Raw genomic sequence first — 22,056 nt, 5'->3', positions numbered from 1 at the left:
ACTGAGTAGTCACCTTTTCTCTACCACTTGCTCCGTCCACATCAGCTTCCTTTTTGTTCCTCAGATGTGCTATGCCCACTGCTGCCCCTGGACATTGCTGCTCTTCCCTTTGCCTGAGTGCTCACTCTACCACCTCCACCCCACCCTATGCATGCTTTGTCCCTCATTTCAGACAGATTTCTCCTGTAGTGTTTCCTTCTCTAAGAGACCTTCCTTGGCCACCCAGTTCTTCCCCATCAGCTTCCCTTCCTTTACCCTGCTTTATTTTTATAGGCACATTTATTATTACCTACAGTTGTGTATTTATGTAATTACCTGTTTCACTGTCTTTCCCCCTGAGTTCTTGAGTGTAGGGACTTTGCCATATCTGTGTCCATAGTGCTCAGAATTGTGCCTGCCAAATAGTAGGCACTCAGTAAATATAAATGATCAAATTAGTTATTTAAGTAAGATTGTTAGCATACCCATGATTATTCCTTTAGGATAAATGACATTAAAATGTCATAAAAGTAAATGATGCACCTACAGTATTATTTTATTCTGTATTTATTATTTCCCAAGTAAAATATTCTCTTTTTAAAAATTGTTGTGTATTAACACATCACTGGTTTCTTTTGTTGTTTGTTACTCTTAATTCATCTGGTAATACTAATAGTGGGTTATTTTTTAAAGTTATTAGCGAGAGTGGGAACAAGAGTTAAGGTAATTATGTAGAGTTAGTTATGATATCGAAAGTGGATTACTATGTGTAGAATTTTCTTTCAGCTTTACAATCCTTTTACTCAATATGTGTATTTTTCTTTAGATTTTTCATGATGTAGCTTATAAAGCAAAAGACAGAAATGACCTCCTATCTGGAATTGATGAATTTTTAGATCAAGTGACTGTCCTACCTCCAGGAGAGTGGGACCCTTCCATACGCATAGAGCCGCCGAAGAGCGTTCCTTCTCAGGTGAGAATCCACACAGTACTTCTTGGTTTATACATTTTTAAAACTCAAAAACTATATGAAGAACTACTCTCAAAGAAGTTGTTCCCCACTGTGTCCTGTTTGCCTTCTTACCCCTGTCCCCACCTCCTGTGGGTCACCATTTGTTTTAGTTTTTTGTTATCCTTCCAGCTTTTATTTAGTACGGGGAAATATGAACATATAGTCTTGTTCTCTCCTCTTTCTTACCAGAAGTAAACATCCTATTTGTAGTGTTCTGCACCTTGCTTTTCTCATGTAACAATATTTCCTGGGGATCTGATCATAAGAAATCATAGAAATACTCCTTCCTTTCCTCACAGCTGTGTTTTATTCCAGTATGGATGCACCATAGTTTGTCCTGTTTCTGGTGCAGGTTGTTTTCAGTCTTTTGCTATTACAAACTATACCGTAGTGTTCATATTGCCATTTTAGTCTTGTGCAGATGTGTCTGTCCGTAGGATGGATTCACGCAAATAAAATTGCTGGCTCATGTGGGAATTTATTTATAATTTTAGCAGATATTACCAGAATCTCCTCTTCAGGTTGAACTGTTGTGGACTCATTTTGGTGATGAATGAGAATGCCTGTTTCCCTACAGCCTCAATAGCACAGTGTGTTGTCAAACTTTTGGATATTTGTCAGTCTGATAGGTATCATTATCTTACTATATCTGGTATTTTAATGTGGTTTTAATTTGCATTTCTGTAATTAGTGAAGTTGAATATTCCTGAATATTTTTTGCTCATCACCCTCCATCACTTTTTTTAACATTTAAATCATTTGTTGATCCTTTTGAATTTATCATGACGTATTATGTAGAGAATGCATGCAGTTTGTCTTTTTTCTAAATTGCAGCCTGGTTGTCCCTATTTATTAAAAAGCATTTCTCCACTTGATTGGTGATGTTCTTTATCATTTATTAAATTTCCATATGCATTCAGGTCTGTTTCTGGAATTTCTTTTCCAGTGGTCTGTCTATTCATGGACCAATTTCACACTTTAATTTCTGAGGCTTTTTGTTATATTTTAATATCTGGTAGGTCTGCATTCATTCTCAACCTCTCTCTTACTCTTGTTTTTCTGAATTTTCTTGGCCATCTTTGCATGTTTATTTTTCACATGAGCTTTAAAATCAGCTTTTTACTTACAGAAATAAGATGTGATTTAAAAAAAATTGTGATGGAAATTAAATTTCCAAATGAACTGAGGGAAAGTTGACATCTTTATAATATTGAATCTATTCAAGAACATGGTACATCTTTCCCCAGTTGTTTTCCTATTTCAAGTCAGTTTTTGTGTCCTTAAAGAATATTATAAAGTTCTCCTTATCTGTGCCTTACACACTTCTTGGTGAGTGTATTCATAAGTATTTTATCTTTGTTTCTATTATAAATGAGATCTTTGTTCCATTATATCATCTGCTTGTTGCTTTATATATATATATATATATATATATATATATATTTATATATTTATTTATATGTATGTATATACACACACACATATATATATATTTATGAAGGCTATTGGTTATTGTATATTTCTTTTGTATCCTGCTACCTTTCTTAATGCTTTTATTGTATGTAGTAGTTTTTTAGTCATGTAATCTGCAATAAGAGATAATTTTATCCCTTATTTTGTAATTCTTATACCTCTAACAAGTTTTCTGTTAATTGTATTGATTAAAATCTCTAATAGTTTTAAGTAGTAGTTGACTTTAAAGGGCATTTCTTAATTTTTTCCTGATTGTAGTCAATATTCCTAGTGTTTCTCTCATTAAGTTACTGTCTTTAGTGCCAAAGTACACATTTTATCATGTTAAGAAAGTACCCTAATTTCTGTTTTATTGAAATTTTTAATATAAGTGAATGTTGAATTTTGTCAAAGGGCTTTTTAGCATCTCTGGAGATGATCATATAAATTTTATTTATCGGGCTTCCCTGGTGGTGCAGTGGTTGAGAGTCCGCCTGCTGATGCAGGGGACACGGGTTCATGCCCCGGCCTGGGAAGATCCCACATGCCGCGGAACAGCTGGGCCCATGAGCCGTGGCCGCTGAGCCTGTGCCCCGCAACGGGAGAGGCCACAACAGTGAGAGGCCCGCGTACCACCAAAAAAATATATATATATTTATCAGTTATCATGGTAAATCTCATTAATAGGTTCTTTAACTTGAAAGCACTCTTGCATTGTTGGAATAAGCCAACTTGGGCTTTACAGTGCCTGTACTCTTTGTCTAATGTTTTATTTAAGTTGTTTGCATCCTCTGTTTGTAAGTGATTGGCATATAGATTTTTGTGCAGTCTTCACATTTTGGTATCATCATTATTCTTGTTTCATAAAAACAAATTCGTAAGTTTTCCTTTTTCTGTGTTCTTTAAACCTTAAGTGGTTTGGAATAATTTGGTTCTGAAAGTTTGAAAGATTTCTTTATTAAAATTTTCTGAGCTTGACTCTTGTGTCGTAGACTTCAACAACTTGCTTATTTCTTCTGTGGAAATTGGTTTGTGTAAGCTTTCTCTTTTTTCTGGAGTCAGTTTTGGTAAACTGTATACCATAGAAAATTACCTATTTTCTGGTGTCGATTTTGGGAAATTATGTTTTTTGATATATTACCCATTTCATCAGAATTTTTCATTTATTTGCAGAGGGTTGTGTTGTGCAGTCTGTCTCTCTCTTTGTACATATATTTCTTATATATATGTAAAATTTATGAAGTTGCCCTCTTGTCATATCTTTGGTTGTATATTAGTTAATAGTTTATCATATTTTTCCAGTAGAGCAGCTTTTAAAATTTATTTCAGTTCTCCTTTTTAAAAAAGTATATTGTGGAGCTTCCCTGGTGGTGCAGTGGTTGGGAGTGCGCCTGCTGATGCAGAGGACGCGGGTTTGTGCCCCGGTCCGGGAGGATCCCATATCTCGCGGAGCGGCTGGGCCCGTGAGCCATGGCCGCTAAGCCTGCGCCTCTGTGCTCCGCAGCGGGAGGGGCCGCAGCAGTGAGAGGCCCGCGTACTGCAAAAAAAAAAAAAAAGTATATTGTGTTTTGTAACTCGATTTCTGCTTTTAGCAGCTTTATTTTATTCCTTTCACCATCCTTCAAAGATTTTTTTCACATTTCCTGAATTAAATGCTTAATACACTTATTTTTATTCTTCCAGTTTTCTTAATGTAAGTGCTTCATTTTCTTGAATGAAGCTTTTGCTGTATCCCATAGATTGTGGTATATAGTATTTTTCTTTAGATTTGTTTTCTAGGAATTCTGTAATTTTGTTTTCCCTTTCCCCTTTGAGCTATGATGTAAGTTAGTTTTAATTTTGACATTTTCTTTTTTTTTTTTTTTTGGTGGTATGCGGGCCTCTCACTGCTGTGGCCTCTCCCATTGCGGAGCACAGGCTCCGGACGCACAGGCTCAGCGGCCATGGCTCACGGGCCTAGCCGCTCCGCAGCATGTGGGGTCTTCCCAGGCCGGGGCACGAACCTGTGTCCCCTGCATTGGCAGGTGGACGCTCAACCACTGCGCCACCAGGGAAGCCCCAATTTTGGCATTTTCAAATGGTGATCTTATGATTATAGATAAGTTGTGCTGCTCTATAAATACTGAACATGTGAACCAGGGAATTTAAGTCTTTAGTTGATCCAGAGTCTTTGATCCGGGGGACCTCCTAGGATAAACACCACCCCCAACCCCGTCTTTTTCTTTCTCCTCTTCCCTCTCCCTTTCTCTTTGGTCTCCTCTCTCTCCCTCTAGCGGTCTCCCACCCACCCCAACCCAAACCCCGCCACCCACCCACCCCCCCTGCACATGCGCGCATATGCGCGCGCACACATACACACACACACACACACACACACACACACACTTTTTTTAGTCCAGCAACCTCTGACCTTTGGAGGTAACAAATTAAAAGCTCACTCTGGTGAGGAGGAGGAGATCTTTTATCATGAGAATAGTACTCTTGAATTTGTAATAAAACTTAATTGGAAATTGATTTTTATGAAAATTTGTTTAATAACTTGTGCTACTTATGTCTTAAGGGAAGTATTTTAAAAAGAAAAAAATAGCATTTACTCTTAATGTAAAGTGTATTTTTTCTATAGTTAACATGAGTAAGATTTAAAAAATTCTAGTTGGAGAGATGCTTTATTGGATATTTCTGCTTCTGTTGCTGAGTAGTAATTTGAAATGGGGTGTGTGGGTGTTTTATAGTTTATCTGATATTAGAATATAAAGCAGAAGAAAACAATATAAATTTGAAATATTAATAGAGACAAATTTTAGATTCTATTTCAAAGTACAGTTTCTTTAAAGTGGAAGTTTACGTTAGGAAGCATTTTTTTCTAGGAATACTGGTTAGATATATAATCAGTATGATATCTCATGTTCCCTCTAATTGAAGATGCCTTCTCAGCTTCCTTAAAACAATTCTGAAAATGTGTTTTTTGTGAAATGCAGGAAAAGCGAAAGATTCCTGTATTTCCCAATGGATCTGCCCCCAGCTCGGGTGAGACCCCTAAGGAGGCCCCACACCATGCTGGGCCTGAGCTACAGAGGACTGGACGGTGGGTACAGATACTGATACAGTGTGGGTGTCTTTTAGGGGCTAGAGATTGATTTGATGGAAAAGGCATAAGCATTCTTTTTCTTTGCAAATATTTGGAAAGTAATTTTTACAGTATTTTTTCCATATTTTAAAAAATGTATATTATTTTATAGGTATATAATGTTAAGGATAATTAATATGCACTTTAAAGTAGTTTACTAGACTATATTGGGCTCTGTATACCAGGATTTAATTTAAAATGAAAATATTATGCAGCATATGTTAAGAGTATTGTAGTTCTATAGTAGGTTAATTTAACTGCCTGTACAGAAGGTTCTTGAGGAAAGTGTGGTGTCCTATTGCCATTCTCATATGAAGTTAGAGAATTATGGGAACAGAGAGGAATTGTAACCAATGTGTCGTGTGTGTGCATAGATGTAAAACTCTTCCATGAGCAGTACATCATGAGGTAATGTAAAATTCGACAGACAAGCATAATTAAACCGTAGTAATAGTCTCTGGAAACCTAGTTAGAAAAATTGTTGCAGAAGTTAATTTTTGGAATAAAGAACAGAAATGTCACCAGTGCAAACATTGTCTTAAAATATTTTGTAGAGGTAGAAAATGATATGGTATTACCATTGTGTAGAAAAAAGCATGTGGATGTTGATACTGTTTTATCCATTGGTGGTCCCTATAGAACTAAAGATCTTGAAGCTTAAATATTTGTTTAAAAATCCAGGATAGCTTATACAGGATGTCTTAATTCATTGACGAATACAGTAGTCTCTGAGTATAATAGAGTAAGACTCTGTCCCCATGCGAAAGGGGCTTATTTAAGTTATTATTATTATTACTTCTTCAGACTTAAAACTGAGGTAGGGTTAGTCACTGAGAAGTACCAAGCCATACCCCCAGTGATCTCATGTTACCCTAGAGTCTCATATAAATGATTGATTTGATGATATACTTTCATTTTCTAGATTATCATTGGCACCATTTTTATTGCAAGTTGGCACCTTTTTTTACAGTTTTCTCAGTCCCCTTGCTGTCATATTATTTATAGGATAACTTCTTCCAGGTGTCAATGTATGTTTAGGCTTTATTTCAGTATTAACTTTGGAAAAAGCTAGAATGGTAAAGCTTGAAACATCTAAAGCATTTGAAAGCATAAGATTAATTTGTTTGGTGTATTTTTCTGCAGTAAGGATTTGAATGATATTTTATGAGTCACAAAATATTTTTAAATTACTGATTTGTCACCGGTATTTATTGAGTACCTACTATTTCCCAGGCAGTGTTCTAGACACTGGAGATAATGGCAGTGAATAAGAAAAGGTCCCTGCCCCTCACAGAGCTTATATTGTAGTGGAATGCTTTCAAGTTAGATGTATCCAAAAGTCTGATTTTAAAAAACACTGAAATGATAAGTCATTGAAATGATTTGATATGCAAATATAGATTTTAAATTTACTAACTAAAACCTCTTAGTTTTATTAATATGCACACTGGTTTGACTACATATACAGTAAATTACATACACTGAAATAGTTTTTAGGCTTTTTTTCTAGACCAGAAGTATTCATGTGTTTGAAGTACTAAAATTTTAAAACTAAAATTATTTAATTCACTACTTGAGTGGGCCTGAGCATACTATATTCATATTAAAGGGTATTTGGGGACTTATGATTATATTATAATTGCATTCCTGGTATTTCTGACACTTGCCTTTAAGATTTATAATATAAATAATGATTAATAGCATTGCTTATGGACATTTTCATGAATGGGTTGTTAGGTTTTATTTATTTTTATTATGTATTTCCTTGCACATTTGTGTTTGATATCTATTGCATTTACTCATATAGTCATTTGCCTGTAGTCTTTTCAGTATATAGTCCATATGATACAGATGTTTGTGTCTCTTTTAACTTAGTGAGGTCTGCCTTTCCACTATCAGTGGATTAGATTAAATGAGTTTGTCTTCTATAATTTATACCATTATTTAAATAGGATATTGATTTTTGTTGACAAAACGCTAGGCACCAGCAGTTTTATGTAGCCCATAGTTTTAGTTTGAACTAGCCAGAATCCTCTAGTGTACAGTTTGACGAGTTTCATCTCACCTATTTAGGCTTTTTGGTGGTTTGATACTTGACATCAAAAGGAAAGCACCTTTTTTCTTGAGTGACTTCAAGGATGCATTAAGTCTGCAGTGCCTGGCCTCGATTCTTTTCCTATACTGTGCCTGTATGTCTCCTGTAATCACTTTTGGAGGGCTGCTTGGAGAAGCTACAGAAGGCAGAATAGTGAGTACAAAGATTGGTAGTGGCCAGGCTCTTAGCTCTTCAGAGGCAAGTGTCTGTGTGCATTTGTCTCACTATTCATACTTTTATTTGAAGAGTCTACCCACAGCATGATTAACCTGTCCCAAAGCAGACTTCCCCCAAAGGTAATTGCAATGGAAAACATGGGGAAGCCATTTGAACAGGAGAAGATGCACAGTTGAGGTAAAAAAAAAAAAAAAAAAAAGAAAGAAAGAAAGAAAAAAGTTTGTCATGGCTTGCTGGATGAATGGTTTTATAAATTGAGTAAAAGGCTTGTATTGTCTTTGTGGGGGGAGTGGGTGGGAGGAGACAGATCAATTGAACTGATTCTGGGTGGGTCATGGGTGGGAGAATTTATCCGTGGGGTCACTTTGTATCCTTTAAGGCATCATAGGATTAGTTAGAGCCATATGATTAACATTAACTAATCCACCCTGGCAGGTCCCCTGGGCTAGACTGTTTGGAAGAAGGGAGCATAATTCTGGACAAATGATGGATTTTTGAAGTGGTGTTTAATTTTGCTGTTATTAAATTTGTGTGAATGTTGCCAAAGTGTTAATTGGAAAGTATAACTGAAAACTGCATCTATATTTCGATATGACTAGAATGAAAGTTTTTATGTTTTTTGTTCTTAGTGATACTGTATTGGGGCTGTGGGGGCCTGATATTGGAACAGCATCTAGTGCTTCGTGAAATTTGGAAAGACTTTTTTGTTGCTGTTTATATACATTTTAATGGCGTTTAAATGAGACAGTTTGTGATTCCTAAGTATATTTTGTTTAATGATATTTACTGTTTAGAGAAAATTTATTTTTTACAGATAAAAGGTTAAAAACCAACCAATTCTAAGTAGTAATAATTGTTCAATTAAAGTATTTCATAAGCTGAACATGAGATAAACCTGACAACTGAAATTTCCTTTCAACTCAATTTATTTTTGATTATTTAGATTCTTTTATATTATTCTTTTATATTATTATAGCAAAATAGATATTTTTAGTAAGTTTCTTTATGTGCTGTCACAAGTTGTACATGTAACTCTGCTGGTCCCTGAGGAAGTGTGTCGTGTCTGTTACCATCATGGAAATACTGTTTCTTTCCTCTTGGACTGTCACTCACTGCCTGCCCGTCTCATCCTGCTGTTTAATACCCTGTGCATGTGATAGAGCTTTAGGCACTAGAGGAACATAGACAAGGGTAAGACATGGGCATGTGTCATCTATCCTCAGGGTCCTAACCTAGGAGAAAAAGATAGGATAGTATATATGTAGTTACTATGTCGTGGTGTTCTGTGCCACACGTGAGTGAGGTAAAGGAAGAGCTGTAGGAGTTGTAATAATTTAGAATAGAGAAATCGGAAATATTATGGAGGGAAATGATATGGAGATGATGCGTTTATTTTCAGATGCCTTATTGGAACTTCAGGTAGAAATGGAGACATTAGGAGGTGCAGTTCCAGAATTTATAGAGTGGTAAGAAAGAAATATGAAAATTGGGAAACTGAAAATAAATGAGGTTAACAATGTAAAGGGAGAGAAGGAGAGGAAAAAAGTGTGGGAAGTTATCCCCATTTATGAAATGGAGGAAGGATGAGAATGAGGAGAACAATGGCCCAGAGAATTAGACACAGGCACAATCAGAGCTCTGAAAGAGGAGTCAGGATGATGTAATTTTGTAAAAACCAAAATAGAGGTGTAGAGAAGGAGGAAGATCAGCAGGGATTGTTCAGTGCTATACAGTGGAGAGGCGTATGGGGGATATTAGGGGAGGGCTTCTGGTGGGTAAAATGGAAGCTTTTGAATGTGGGTTAGTTAGGGCAGTATAGGGAGGGCTGTGATTTCTTTAGGGAAAGACAAGTTTTATTTTGGGAATGAACATAGAAACAGTTTAAAAATTGGGAAAAAGTAGGTCTGGGTAAAAGAACCTAGTAAATGTGGCAATGAAGGGTTTGGGGAATGGTGAAAGGAAGGTCTTCACCTGCAAGTTTCTGCTCTTTCAACACAACATTGAGGAGGGAAAGTAATTTTGCGCCCAACTGCCTTCCCCACCCCATTAGCATTTCTTTATTTGCCATTTCCTTGTTTCTCTGCTCAATTTTTTGCTTTCTATTTCTAGATGTTGTTTAGACATTTTTTCCTTTGATTTGAACTCTAAATTCATTCCTAAATATACATATTATAATTGAACTAAAGATTTTATAATAGCTTAGTAGTGTCTTCCAGGACAATCTCTTGTTTGTCTGTGGGCAAGAAAACAAATTTATATCATACAATTCATAAATATATTATTAATATGAACACTTATTCATTTTGCCGAAAGTCTAGTTTGTATGTGGGTTTGATCCTATTTTTATACTAATAATTGAGTGTTACTTTTACTACATACTATTCTTATGTTGTGATTTTGATTTTGGAACATGCTCTTATTACTGATGATGATAATTGCTACCATTTATTGAGTGCATTCCATATGCCAGACAGTGTGCTTGCTAGTGTTTTCAGAAACACTGCTTCTTTAAGTTCTCCTGGCTATCATCACCCACATTTAAAAATGAGAAAAGTTGGGCTGGACAAGTCTGAGATACGGCCATGGTTTAGCACCTGGTGGGAAGCAGTCTTCTACTTCAGATCTGGTTCTGAAGCCCTGCTCTCTGCCTGCTGCTGGGTTGCCTCTCAAGTTCCAGGAGGCTTGTTTCTCACAAGTGTCTTGTCTTTGCTTTACCGATGATGGGCTTTTCCTTTCTTAATTGTATATCCCAGTTGACCTTGATGTTTGTGAATGGTAAACCGTTTTCTTTCTGACCCCTCCCCTCTGTCGAGTGTCATAGCCTATATGCCTTAGCAACTGATAACCTAATCAGTTAGGATGTAATGTTGGTAGTGAAACAAAATTGGCCTACTAGCTTTGATTTAAGGTTTCTATGAGTCTTTCATTTTATCATTTTTACCAAACTTTAATAATAATATTTCCTCATGTATGGTTTCTAGGAGTTTTTTAAGATTTTTCATCTATTATTTATGTTAAGCATTTCATGTTTTATATATGTTGGTTAAGCCCATCATATTAGATTAATTTCTTTAAAATGTATGGGAAATTGCACTTTAGAAGCAAGTTTGAGAATGATAGTTTCAAATTTGAGCATGCTAATTTCTTGTTCATCTACTTGAAGGAGTCTTTTTTTTTGTAGCACACCACATCGAGCATTTAGTATGTTTTTTATTTTCTTAAATGAACTATTTCAGACATGCAAAAATATTCAAAATAATGTATACATCTTTATACTCACCATAGGCTTAAGAAGTAAAACATGTATAGATAGGGTTGGAGCCTCTGTGTCCATCTTCCATTTACCCCTTTTTCCTTACCTCCTGTAGTACTGAGTTTTAAATTAGGGTTGATTATAAAAGTTCACCTTTAATATGCTAAAACAAAACAATTTTTCTATGTATTTAAAATATATTTGTAATTTTCCATATTTAAAATTTAAATTTGAGATTTAAAGTTGCATTTGCTTTATTTTTTTAACCACTTGATTAATATTTTTATTTTCCAGGTATCTTATATATGTGTATTATAGTAGGTTAGAGATATATTTATGATGTATTACCTTTATTCGTTTCTTTTTTCCTTAAACAGAGTGCAATAGAGTCTCTTTTTGGAGCATCATTAACTGGGATTGCCTATTCGTTGTTTGCTGGGCAACCTCTAACAATATTGGGGAGCACAGGTCCAGTTTTAGTGTTTGAAAAAATTTTATTTAAATTCTGCAGGTATGTAGTAGTTACCTACTTGTCACATTTGTTTATGTATGTTTATAATTATATATTATTGTTACTAACTTTAGTTAAAAGTACATTGTATATTTAATAGCTGAAAAAGAGGATCTGATGAGTATACATATTTTCAATATTTTGGGGCTACTGTGTGGTCAACCCTACTCTGGCTCCTACTCTCATCCCCAGTCACCTTGAATTTAAACTCTCAGTGGATTTGAGTGCTGATAAGAAAATCACTTGAGGGACAATAAAAGTCCTTTGTGTTAGCAAATTTCAACCTAGTAAGAAGGTAGTTAATCTGAATTATTTATTATACGGTATGTTGGTCTTCTAAAGGAAGTTTAGAAAGCAGTGGATCTCGAAGGCTCACGCTGACTTTACCCAGCAAGCCTGTGTCACAGAGGGAGCTGCAGCTCACAGTGTGGGGTTAGTGCAGATTACTGGAGCTGGTAGCCTCGGAATTTGACATGGCAGTACTATTCCTTTTGTGAGATAAATGCAGTTGAATATTTTAGTCTGAAACAACTTGATGCTGTTAAATGTTTGATTCACTAATTTCTCTTGTTTGGATTCTTTTGCCACTGGACAAGCTGATTCTGATTCTGATCTGGCACAGTACACACATAAATAGAGAATGTAGTGGCCTCAAGTGTTTTAGACTCCCTGGTAGTAATTTCTTATTTGAAATTGAATTGGAAAATGAAGTCACTGTGGTGATACTGGTGGTAGAGGAGCTGGTGGTGGTGGGGCTGGTGGTGGTGGGGCTGGGGCGTGGCTGCCGTGTTGACGCTGGAGCATCTGGGTCTTCAGAGAGAGCGACATACATCCACTTGTTCTACAGGCTGCTTATCTGTCATTTACTCCTCATAACTGATTTCTAAAGTGAGGTCTTTGTTTTTAAAATATTTATTGCCTAGTAGATTTTCACTGTAAACCTTTTGTATAAGTAAAATATAATCATTAAGTCTACTAATAAGAAGCTAGTCTTCAGTTGAAGCAGAAAAACACATAGAGCTTTCTTTAGTCATTATTTTGTTATTCTGTAATGTGTTCTCTTTTAGAAATCTTAAGTTTTTATACTGTTCTTATTGTTTGTTATGAAAATTTTAAGTACCAGTACTGTTTGGCATGTATATGTTGATCATGTCCACATTTTTCTTTCTAAACAGAGATTATCACCTTTCCTATCTGTCTTTGAGAACCAGTATAGGTCTGTGGACTTCTTTCTTGTGCATTGTTTTGGTTGCGACAGATGCAAGCAGCCTTGTGTGTTACATCACCCGGTTCACTGAGGAGGCTTTCGCAGCTCTCATTTGCATCATATTCATCTATGAGGCTTTGGAGAAGCTCTTCCATTTAGGAGAAATATATGCATTTAATATGCACAACAATTTAGATGAACTGACCAGCTACTCGTAAGTGTTTCTGTTTCCCCTAATAGTAAATGTATTTTTGCAGAGGTGTCTGAGCAAAAGAAAATGGACTTTTTGCAATGTGATGCTCACTGTATATCTAGCTATAACTACCCAACTAGCAATACGGAGGTTGACTTGTTTGTTACAGATGAGATCTTACCAAAGCACACAGTGGATGTAAACGCGGTTGTACAAATTCAGTCATTTTTATTCACTGAAACAATTTGTCCAAGTGTGTGTATTTTTGGTTTTATGTGTAAATTGGATTGACCAATTTAAATTCAGTTGTTTGGCAACTAACCACCATATATTTATATATTCTTCATGTTTTGCATTTTCATTAACGTTTTTGAAACTTGATCATTTTTATTGGAAGTTATTTTAAAGTGTAATTTCAGTGCAGTGTTGTATGTTGTTTAGTGGATTATTTTCTTTGTGATAAGAAAAGCATGAAATGAAAATATTTTAGGACTCTAGAATAAAATAGGATTTGAGAAGTAATTATAATAGTTACAAAGGGTTGGCAAACTTGTTTAAACTTGAAAAAGGTTATTAAAATTAGACATACCGAGGTAGATGCCTGTATTTGCTGTCTTGAGCACAGTTGGTATGAGCATGAGCCTGCATTTGATTAACTTTCCTGGAGGAACGTGGTTACCAAAAGCCTTCCTTCCTCCTGCCCCCCTCGGCCCCAGTCCCTCACTTCACACCCCTCCTCCTCTCGCTGTCCTCACACACTCTCGACTTTGATGCACAGAGGAGGGAGGGATGTGAAACTTCCTATAAGACATTGACCTATTTGAAAATATTAGTGACACTTTGATGCCAAATCTATTTTGTGTCATTTTCTTTGTTCTTAAACTAGTTAATTTTTTAAATGTTATTTGTTGTCTTCTCTCTTTCCCTGCTACTTTGATCTTTAAAAAGCATGGTTTTTATAGCTAGTGCCAACCAGTTAGAGCACTGTTTCCTACCTGTGAACATCATTTGTTCAGCTAACATTCTGTGACCAGGCACTGTGTTAGGAATGTTGAGTAATATATTCATGTCAGTGTTCGCCATTCATATCGTAGCCCCTTTTGTGTATGAAGAAACTGAGGCTCGTGGAGGTTAAAACTTGACTTGGGTCAAACAGCTAGTAAATGATAGAGCCTCAGTTGAATCCAAAGTCCAGCCACCTGCCTTTTCTCAAACAGCTCATAATCCAATTGAGAATATTCTTGTTTCTTTTCATTTTTTAAATCCATATTTAGAGATTTCTTTGCTTATGTATGTGTTTCTAGCTTTTTCAGGCAGGTGAGATAGTTCTGGATATGAACTGAACTCTCTGATTGCTTTGACTCTCCTAGTCCTGTCCTGAAAAACTATGTTTTACCTATTACTTTAAGGATGGACCTTAAGATGAGTAAAGGATGAGCATGAGCAGGTAGGGCTAGAATTAGTAGGAGTATAGCTTATACTGGTTCCCAGTGCATGTTGTGTGTGTGTAGATGGGAAGGCGGCAGCGGCTCCTGTGGAGGTAAGTGGTAAGATTTAGTGGAGGCTGACCATGTTAAACATGGTGGTGTCTTCTCAGATTTTTAAAGAAAATAGTACTGCCCCAAGGGATATATCTAACCAGTTTCATTAAGTAAACATTTTATTGGTATTTCTATTAGCTTTGTTATATTTATATAAGCCAAACTTTATTCCATTCCATTGTTTCTGATATTTTCACTTTTTAGTCTCCATGCTTTGCAACATGGAAAAAAGTTAAGAAGTTAAAAGCTACTCCATTGTGTGACTGATTTAATAAAATGTAAACATGAAATGCAGAATGGTTAAAACTACCCAATTCTGATTTCTCAGATGTGTATGTGTTGAGCCTTCTAACCCTGGCAATGAAACTCTGAAGGTGTGGGAGGAAAGGAATGTAACGGCACACAACATTCCCTGGGGGAACCTCACTGTCTCTGTGAGTATATGTGAAGTGAAGGCTGGTGCAAACAGTAACCTTGTTATTTAGCTTTTCCTTAGTAAACCTAAATTTCCTTCTTGATTGATGGATATCATATGTTTTCAGAATATAGAGTTGTGTTGACCAAATAGAAGTTACCACATATTTATTTATCATGTACTGAAGTGTATAGGTTGAAAAGAATGAAGCTGGTAGGAAGGGAGATCAAGATGGACTATATTTGGCTTCCAAGATATTAATTATTAAAAAGATTTGAATAATCTTCTGGTTTCTAATTCCTCTTGGATTCATAAGTTCATAGGCCTGTGGTTGCTGGTCCTCAGGTCGACAGTTCCAGCAGCTCTTACCCACTTGCGCCTTCTGTTGATCAGTCCATCTGCTCCGGCAACTGCTTATTTAGAAGATGAGGAATGCTCGTACTGAACCTGTTTACCTTGTAGAGACTAGTATGACTTCAGCACTGAAGGAAAGGAAAGGAAAGGAAAAAGGACAGAAACATATAATGAGCACCTACTGGGTACTGAGCACTATTACATACATATTTTTGTATTCTGTTGGGAAATGTTGTCCTAGCCCTAGAAATATCTGTTTTGGACACTTCCCAGGTTGGGATTTAGAAATAAAGATGTCCAGTGATGCTGGCAATATCAATTAAAACCAAGATCCCTTGAGCTTCTCTGGTGCTTTTTATATCATGTAAGCAATTGTAGGTCATTCTTTTCTCTCTAAGGGTGATAGCTCCTAAATATGTAACTGGAGGGATTTCATCTGAAATTTTATCCCATTGATAATTTACATCTGCACTGTCCGGTACAGTAGTCACTGCCATATGTGTCTATTTAACTGTACGTTCAATAAAATTAATTAAAAGTTCAGTTTCTTGGCTTCACTAGCCATGTTCCAAGTGCTCGGTCCTGTCGAGTGACTGACTGCTGGCTGGCTGTACAGGACGGTGCAGATACCTGACATCTTATCATCACAGACAGTTCTGGGGACAGTGCTGATGTAAAGCACTGTGTGTCAGTAATCAGCTTAGAATAATACTTTACTGTTTTATATTAGAATAATATTTTATTAACTCTGTCTATTTTGTTGTGAAAGAGGTAGAGTTAATAGAGGTGCCTATATGAAAGTGATTTGTTAAAAAAGCTCATTTCATGATGAATAGGATGTCTTAATATTTTAGATTATGTATATGGTCTTTTCAGTGTATTTTCTTGATATCCATCAGGGCCATGTTAGGTTTTTTTGTGTAGCTATAGCTTTTATTTCTATGATCCATGTTGTAAATTGTAGGATTACTAATCTTAGCACGTACAAATTGAGAATAATGGAAACTTTGTTTTTCTTTCAGTAAACCTGAGTTGTATTTTATTTTTGCGGTATGCGGGCCTCTCACTGTTGTGGCCTCTCCTGTTGCGGAGCACAGGCTCTGGGCGCACAGGCTCAGCGGTCATGGCTGAGCCTAGCCATGGCCGCTGGGCCTAGCCGCTCCGCGGCATGTGGGATCTTCCCAGACCGGCAGGCGGACTCTCAACCACTGCGCCACCAGAGAAGCCCTGAGTTGTATTTTTAAAATGAGTCTCATTAGAATCTAAGTAAGGAAAAAAGGACTTCAGTTGCATGTGCCTTTGTTAATCTCTGGTTGCCTTTCAGTTATTTTTCCCCCCAGAGGAAAATCAAGTCAATATATTTCTATAATTGTATTGTATTATGTTATATTATTGACTATATTATTGATTTTATTAATGGAAATATTTCAGTGGTCACTTTACTGCTCACAGTCCCATGCATTAATCTCACCATCAGAAAAGTCAGAAAGGGACTTCCCTGGTGGCACAGTGGTTGAGAATCTGCCTGCCAATGCAGGGGACACGGGTTCGAGCCCTGGTCTGGGAAGATCCCACATGCCGCGGAGCAACTAGGCCCGTGAGCCACAACTGCTGAGCCTGCGCATCTGGAGGCCGCGATAGTGGGAGGCCCGCGCACCGCGATGAAGGGTGGCCCCCACTTGCCACAACTAGAGAAAGCCCTCGCACAGAAACAAAGACCCAACACAGCCAAAACTAACTAAATAAATAAAAGCTGAGCTGATGTCCTTCTTCACTAAAAGAAAAAGAAAGAAAAGTCAGAAAAGCCAAGCACAGTTTTTATTATTGATTCGAATTTAATAGTTTAACCATCTCTTATTCAGCATTCTAAAGGCAGAGTCGTAATTTTCTATAGCTTTTGTTGTAAGCAACTTGTTCAGAGGTAAAGGAAAGACAGTGAAATTGTTGAACAAGAATGCAAACAAATATTTGGGAATTAATAAAAGGCTTATATTGAGATATATGAGCCTTTCACTAAAGGAAATAAGGAGTTGAAAGAAAGGAGTGGAGTGTATGATGTGAATAACTTGACAAAAATACAGTATTTCATTTCAGTGACTTAAGATGCAGATTTGTCAAACCATGACCTCTCTGAACTCAGGATATGTTTTAAAATTGATTGTGTGTTAATGTTGACTTGATAGTGTTTTTTCTAAGTGAAACATAAAATAATGGTGTGCCTTATGATCAGTAGCATCTTAGAGTCAAAGAAGTTCTTAGTAATTTATTGGCTGTCTGAGAATCCCCTTCAATCCCTTCCTTTTTCTGTTTTTTCCCCTTTTTTCAGGAATGTAAAATCTTTCATGGTACATTTGTAGGATCAGCTTGTAGTCTCCATGGACCTTATATTCCAGATGTGCTCTTTTGGTGTGTCATCTTATTTTTCACAACATTTTTTCTGTCTTCATTCCTCAAGCAGTTTAAGACCAAGCGCTATTTTCCTACCAAGGTAATTGGGGTTTAATTTTGGAGTTCTTGTAATAGTCATGTTTTTAGTTTTCATTTCCTTGGTTTGGTTTATTTCAAAACAATAAGATATTGTTTGAAGTTAGTACTTTATGTCATATAGCTATAAAGAAATTATTCATAGTGAAAAGTGTATATTCCATGTCTGAGCTAACAGTAGGAAGACAATGCTATCATGAGAGATGATAGGTTAGTTGTCAAATGTGTTTCTTATCTTTTGCAAAAAATATTAGTTATAAATGTATTTCACTGATACATTGTCACTAATTAAAAAAAACCTCATTCACACTTTCTAGTGGCATATTTTAGTCTGTGAAAGATATGAATTATTTAGAAAGGACACATAGTATTTTTGTGTTTATACTAACGAAACCCCTTTAACATAGGTGCGATCGACAATCAGTGACTTTGCTGTATTTCTCACCATAGTAATAATGGTTGCAATTGACTACCTTGTAGGAGTTCCATCTCCTAAACTTCATGTTCCTGAAAAATTCGAGGTAAGGATTAAAACACTTGGCTATTTGTTACTTGGGAATACCAAAGTACTTTAAAGTGAGATACCACCTCCTAAGTAGTTATTTCTAAAATATGCATAGTCTCTCTGAAGAGCTGATGCTTTGAAAGCAAAAATTATATATATGCCTCACATATATAAAAAAATGAAAGGATGAACAGAGACAAGTGAACATATTTAGGAAATAAGCAAGAAGGTATCAAAGCTGGCCCATCAGGTAGAGTGAATGAAAATATTCATGGTGAGGAGTTGGGAGTCATTTAAAATTTTTGACCCTTCTCTCATAGCTGGAGTTCACAATATACTTTCCAGGTGAAAGAAACATTCTTTATTCCTTTATAAAGGAGTAACTCAAACTTGAATTTATAAGAGTGGCAAGGGGATCCTCATTAAAATTTTTAGAAGGGTGGTATATCTGACAGTAATTGGAAAGCTTTGTGTAACACTTCCCAGCAGAATCAAGAGAGAATCAATTTTTTTTTCCACAAGAAAAATGATACTTAATCTGAGCATCCATGAACTCTTTGGTTTCATTAGCAAACTACAGTTCTTTTGTATACAGTATATCATGTGCATAACACAGCATTTGATAATTATTTTCCCTTCTAAGTTAGAGGTGGTAGCTTTTGAATACTTTCTGGAAATTTTTAATAGTCAAATATTTGTGTCACTGCTTATATTTACATTTAACTAATTATATGACTTCTTTTATAAGCAGAAGATTTAAAGGGGATTAGGAATAAGGAATATAACGAAGATAAATTTAGTCTGTTCTCTCTCTCTGGGATTGAAAAATAACATTATTTTAAAAACCAGGGTGCTCAAAAGTAGAGGTGGAAAATGATCCAGCAAAATTGTATAAATCTATATTTTTATCTAAAAATAAGAAAAATTAAGCTTTATAATATTTATTGTATGAATTTTACTATAAGGATAATTATAAGTAACATAATACATAAATGAGTATAGCATCATTGGGTATATATTTTTTTGCTGCTAAGAGTATATAATTTTTTTTTTTTTTTTTTTTTGCGGTACGTGGGCCTCTCACTGCTGTGGCCTCCCCCGTTGCGGAGCACAGGCTCCGGATGCGCAGGCTCAGTGGCCATGGTTCACGGGCCCAGCCGCTCCGCGGCATGCGGGATCCTCCCGGACCAGGGCACGAACCCGCATCCCCTGCATCGGCAGGCGGACTCTCAGCCACTGCCCCACCAGGGAAGCCCCAAGAGTATATAATTTAAAAAGTTTTGGAGACCTTTGTTTAAAAGCATAGATATTGAGCCACTAAAGATTTTAGGCCATTAAGAGGTGACTATATCAAAGTATTCTGTTTTTACCAAGTCTTACAAATAGACAAAACTATAAATTATATTAATGTAATTTCCTGTAATCCTGGTCCCATTTCCTTATTCTGGTTCCAAATATATCCTTGTTATTCATTTATCTAGCTTTCAAGTAGCAAACTGATTTCAAGGGGTTTAAAATACACTTGGGGAAACAAGTTAAGAAACAGATAAGAATATATGCATTGTATACATAAAACATATTTATTCATGTGCAGTATTGAATATGAAGCAGTATAATGTATATCAGTGTGGGAAAATTATAATATCTGTATTCAAAAACAGTAAATTTCCCTTTTGTGTTGACAGATGTTTTCATGTAGAAAAAACAGGCTTAATATGACATCTAAGTAATAGAAGCATTTAAATTTCAATATATCCAATATCCTCCAAGAATGCTAAACTCTTATGATCTCTAAAAATGTTTTATTATAAAAAAATTTTATGTTAACAGCATTGAAATAGATTTTTAAAGTGCCAGATTTTTGTCAGCCAATGCTTTGGAAAAATAGTGTAGCGAGGCCCAGTTCTACTTTAGTACTGACCCTGACAAGATCACTAGTCTGTAGGATCTCCAAAGCAGTTTAGATTAGGAGTTGATCTAGTAGGTAGATTGATTTCACTTTATATGAAGTAGATAGGCATGTGTTGAAAGGACACTCTACTTCACTTATCTATTCCTGCATAACAAACCTCCCAAAACATCATACCTTTAAACGACAACACTTTTTTTGTTCATAAATGTACGACAGTTGGGACTAGGCTTAACTGGATAGTGCTCTGGTCTCCTGGTTTGAGATCTTATACGTGGCTGCAGTCTTTATTGCCTTGATGGGAGCATGTCTGGGTGCTCAGTTCAGACGGCTGAAGAAGCTGGGTAATTGCCTCCCACCCCTGTCTCATCACATTGTGTCTCATCACATTGTGTCTCATCCTCAAGAAAGCTTATCCAGGCTTACTCAGAGCTTAATCTCAGGGTTCCAGAAGGGTTAGAGAAGAAGCAGCAGGGTCCCTTGAGATCAGGACTCAGAAATCACAGGGTTACTTTGGCCTTATTCCCAGGTTCAAGGGGAGGAAATAGACTCCCCTTCTAGGTGGAAAGAGTGGCTGAGTCACGGGGACAAGAGACCTGCCTCTAGGGATGAGAATTCCTATGGCTGTCTCTGCAAATAATTCACAATATATCCCAATATTTAATCCAGTCCTTTCCGATCCCTTGGCATTTGTTGGGGTAGACACAGTCTGTGCTGTGGAAATTTTGTGCAGTAGGAGAAGGAAGCTTTTTTTTCTTTCCTTCTTTTAATCCTTAAATGTTTTAACAGCCTACTGATACAAATAGGGGCTGGATCATAAGCCCTTTGGGAGAAAATCCTTGGTGGACCTTATTAATAGCTGCTATTCCAGCTCTGCTTTGTACCATTCTCATCTTTATGGATCAACAAATTACAGCTGTAATCATAAACAGAAAGGAGCACAAGTTGAAGGTAATTTTAAAATTTTGTCCCAAGAATTGTTTCTTTGAGTTGGAGATGGTGAAAATTAATTTCTTCTCTCTTTATAAGTAGTATAGAGTTTTAACCTAAAAGAACAATATAGGCTTACAAATATTCATGTTTGTTTCACTTTTCAGAAAGGAGCTGGCTATCACCTTGACTTGCTCGTGGTTGGTGTTATGTTGGGAGTTTGCTCTGTCATGGGACTTCCATGGTTTGTGGCTGCAACAGTGTTGTCAATAAGTCATGTCAACAGCCTAAAAGTTGAATCTGAATGTTCTGCTCCAGGGGAACAACCCAAGTTTTTGGGAATTCGTGAACAGCGGGTTACAGGGCTAATGATTTTTATTCTAATGGGCCTGTCTGTGTTCATGACTTCAGTACTAAAGGTAAAAAATCTCTTTATTGCAATGTTTTAAAATCTTTCTTTATCATAAAATTTATACTTGGTTGTATGAAAATGAAACATTAAAATATCTAAAATTAGTTTCATTTCCTAGAATTTACTTGGAAAATAATATTTTGGAATGGTGGTTAGTGTAGTAGGCATCAGTGTTAGATTGTATCCTTTTAAAAAATAATGTAGTTTAAACAAACAAAAAATAATAATAATGTAAAAGGGTAGTATTAAAGACTATAGAGTTTAGGAAGGAGTTAATCCATGGCTTAGTTATGATCTAAAAGAAGAATATACCAGAGGATTTTATAAGCATATTAGAGGAAATAATATTGAAAGATAGATGAAACAGTTATTTGACCACAATGTAAAAAATAATATTGCTATTAATTGAATTAATACATTCTTCCTGACAAAGAACGTATTAATGAAATGAATGTATTAAATGAAATATGAGTAGTAACACTCATTAGGAAAACAAAACG

The 22,056-nt window shown here is 36.1% G+C and overlaps 1 protein-coding gene across 5 annotated transcripts in view; it reads left to right on the top strand.

Annotated features, from left to right (window-relative positions):
- The window catches only part of SLC4A7 (solute carrier family 4 member 7), a 124,262-nt gene that overhangs the window by 81,910 nt on the left and 20,296 nt on the right, over positions 1-22,056 (top strand). For 4 of the 5 annotated variants that reach the window (XM_027088346.1, XM_027088345.1, XM_027088344.1 and 1 more), the window contains 10 exons: positions 806-952; positions 5,422-5,528; positions 7,644-7,818; positions 11,473-11,606; positions 12,782-13,027; positions 14,876-14,981; positions 17,643-17,804; positions 18,208-18,321; positions 21,004-21,165; positions 21,312-21,563. In XM_027088346.1, the coding sequence (XP_026944147.1) occupies positions 806-952; positions 5,422-5,528; positions 7,644-7,818; positions 11,473-11,606; positions 12,782-13,027; positions 14,876-14,981; positions 17,643-17,804; positions 18,208-18,321; positions 21,004-21,165; positions 21,312-21,563 (1,605 nt within the window). The remainder of the gene's footprint in view (positions 1-805; positions 953-5,421; positions 5,529-7,643; positions 7,819-11,472; positions 11,607-12,781; positions 13,028-14,875; positions 14,982-17,642; positions 17,805-18,207; positions 18,322-21,003; positions 21,166-21,311; positions 21,564-22,056) is intronic. The other variant, XM_027088343.1, reaches the window with a different exon arrangement.

The sequence above is a fragment of the Aethalodelphis obliquidens genome, unplaced genomic scaffold, assembly GCF_003676395.1.
Source record: "Aethalodelphis obliquidens isolate GAN/ISIS:26980383/991018 unplaced genomic scaffold, ASM367639v1 scaffold62, whole genome shotgun sequence".
NCBI classification, from domain to species: domain Eukaryota; kingdom Metazoa; phylum Chordata; class Mammalia; order Artiodactyla; family Delphinidae; genus Aethalodelphis; species Aethalodelphis obliquidens.
Note: the sequence above shows the minus strand (reverse complement) of the source record. Positions and strands in the feature narration are given on the sequence as shown.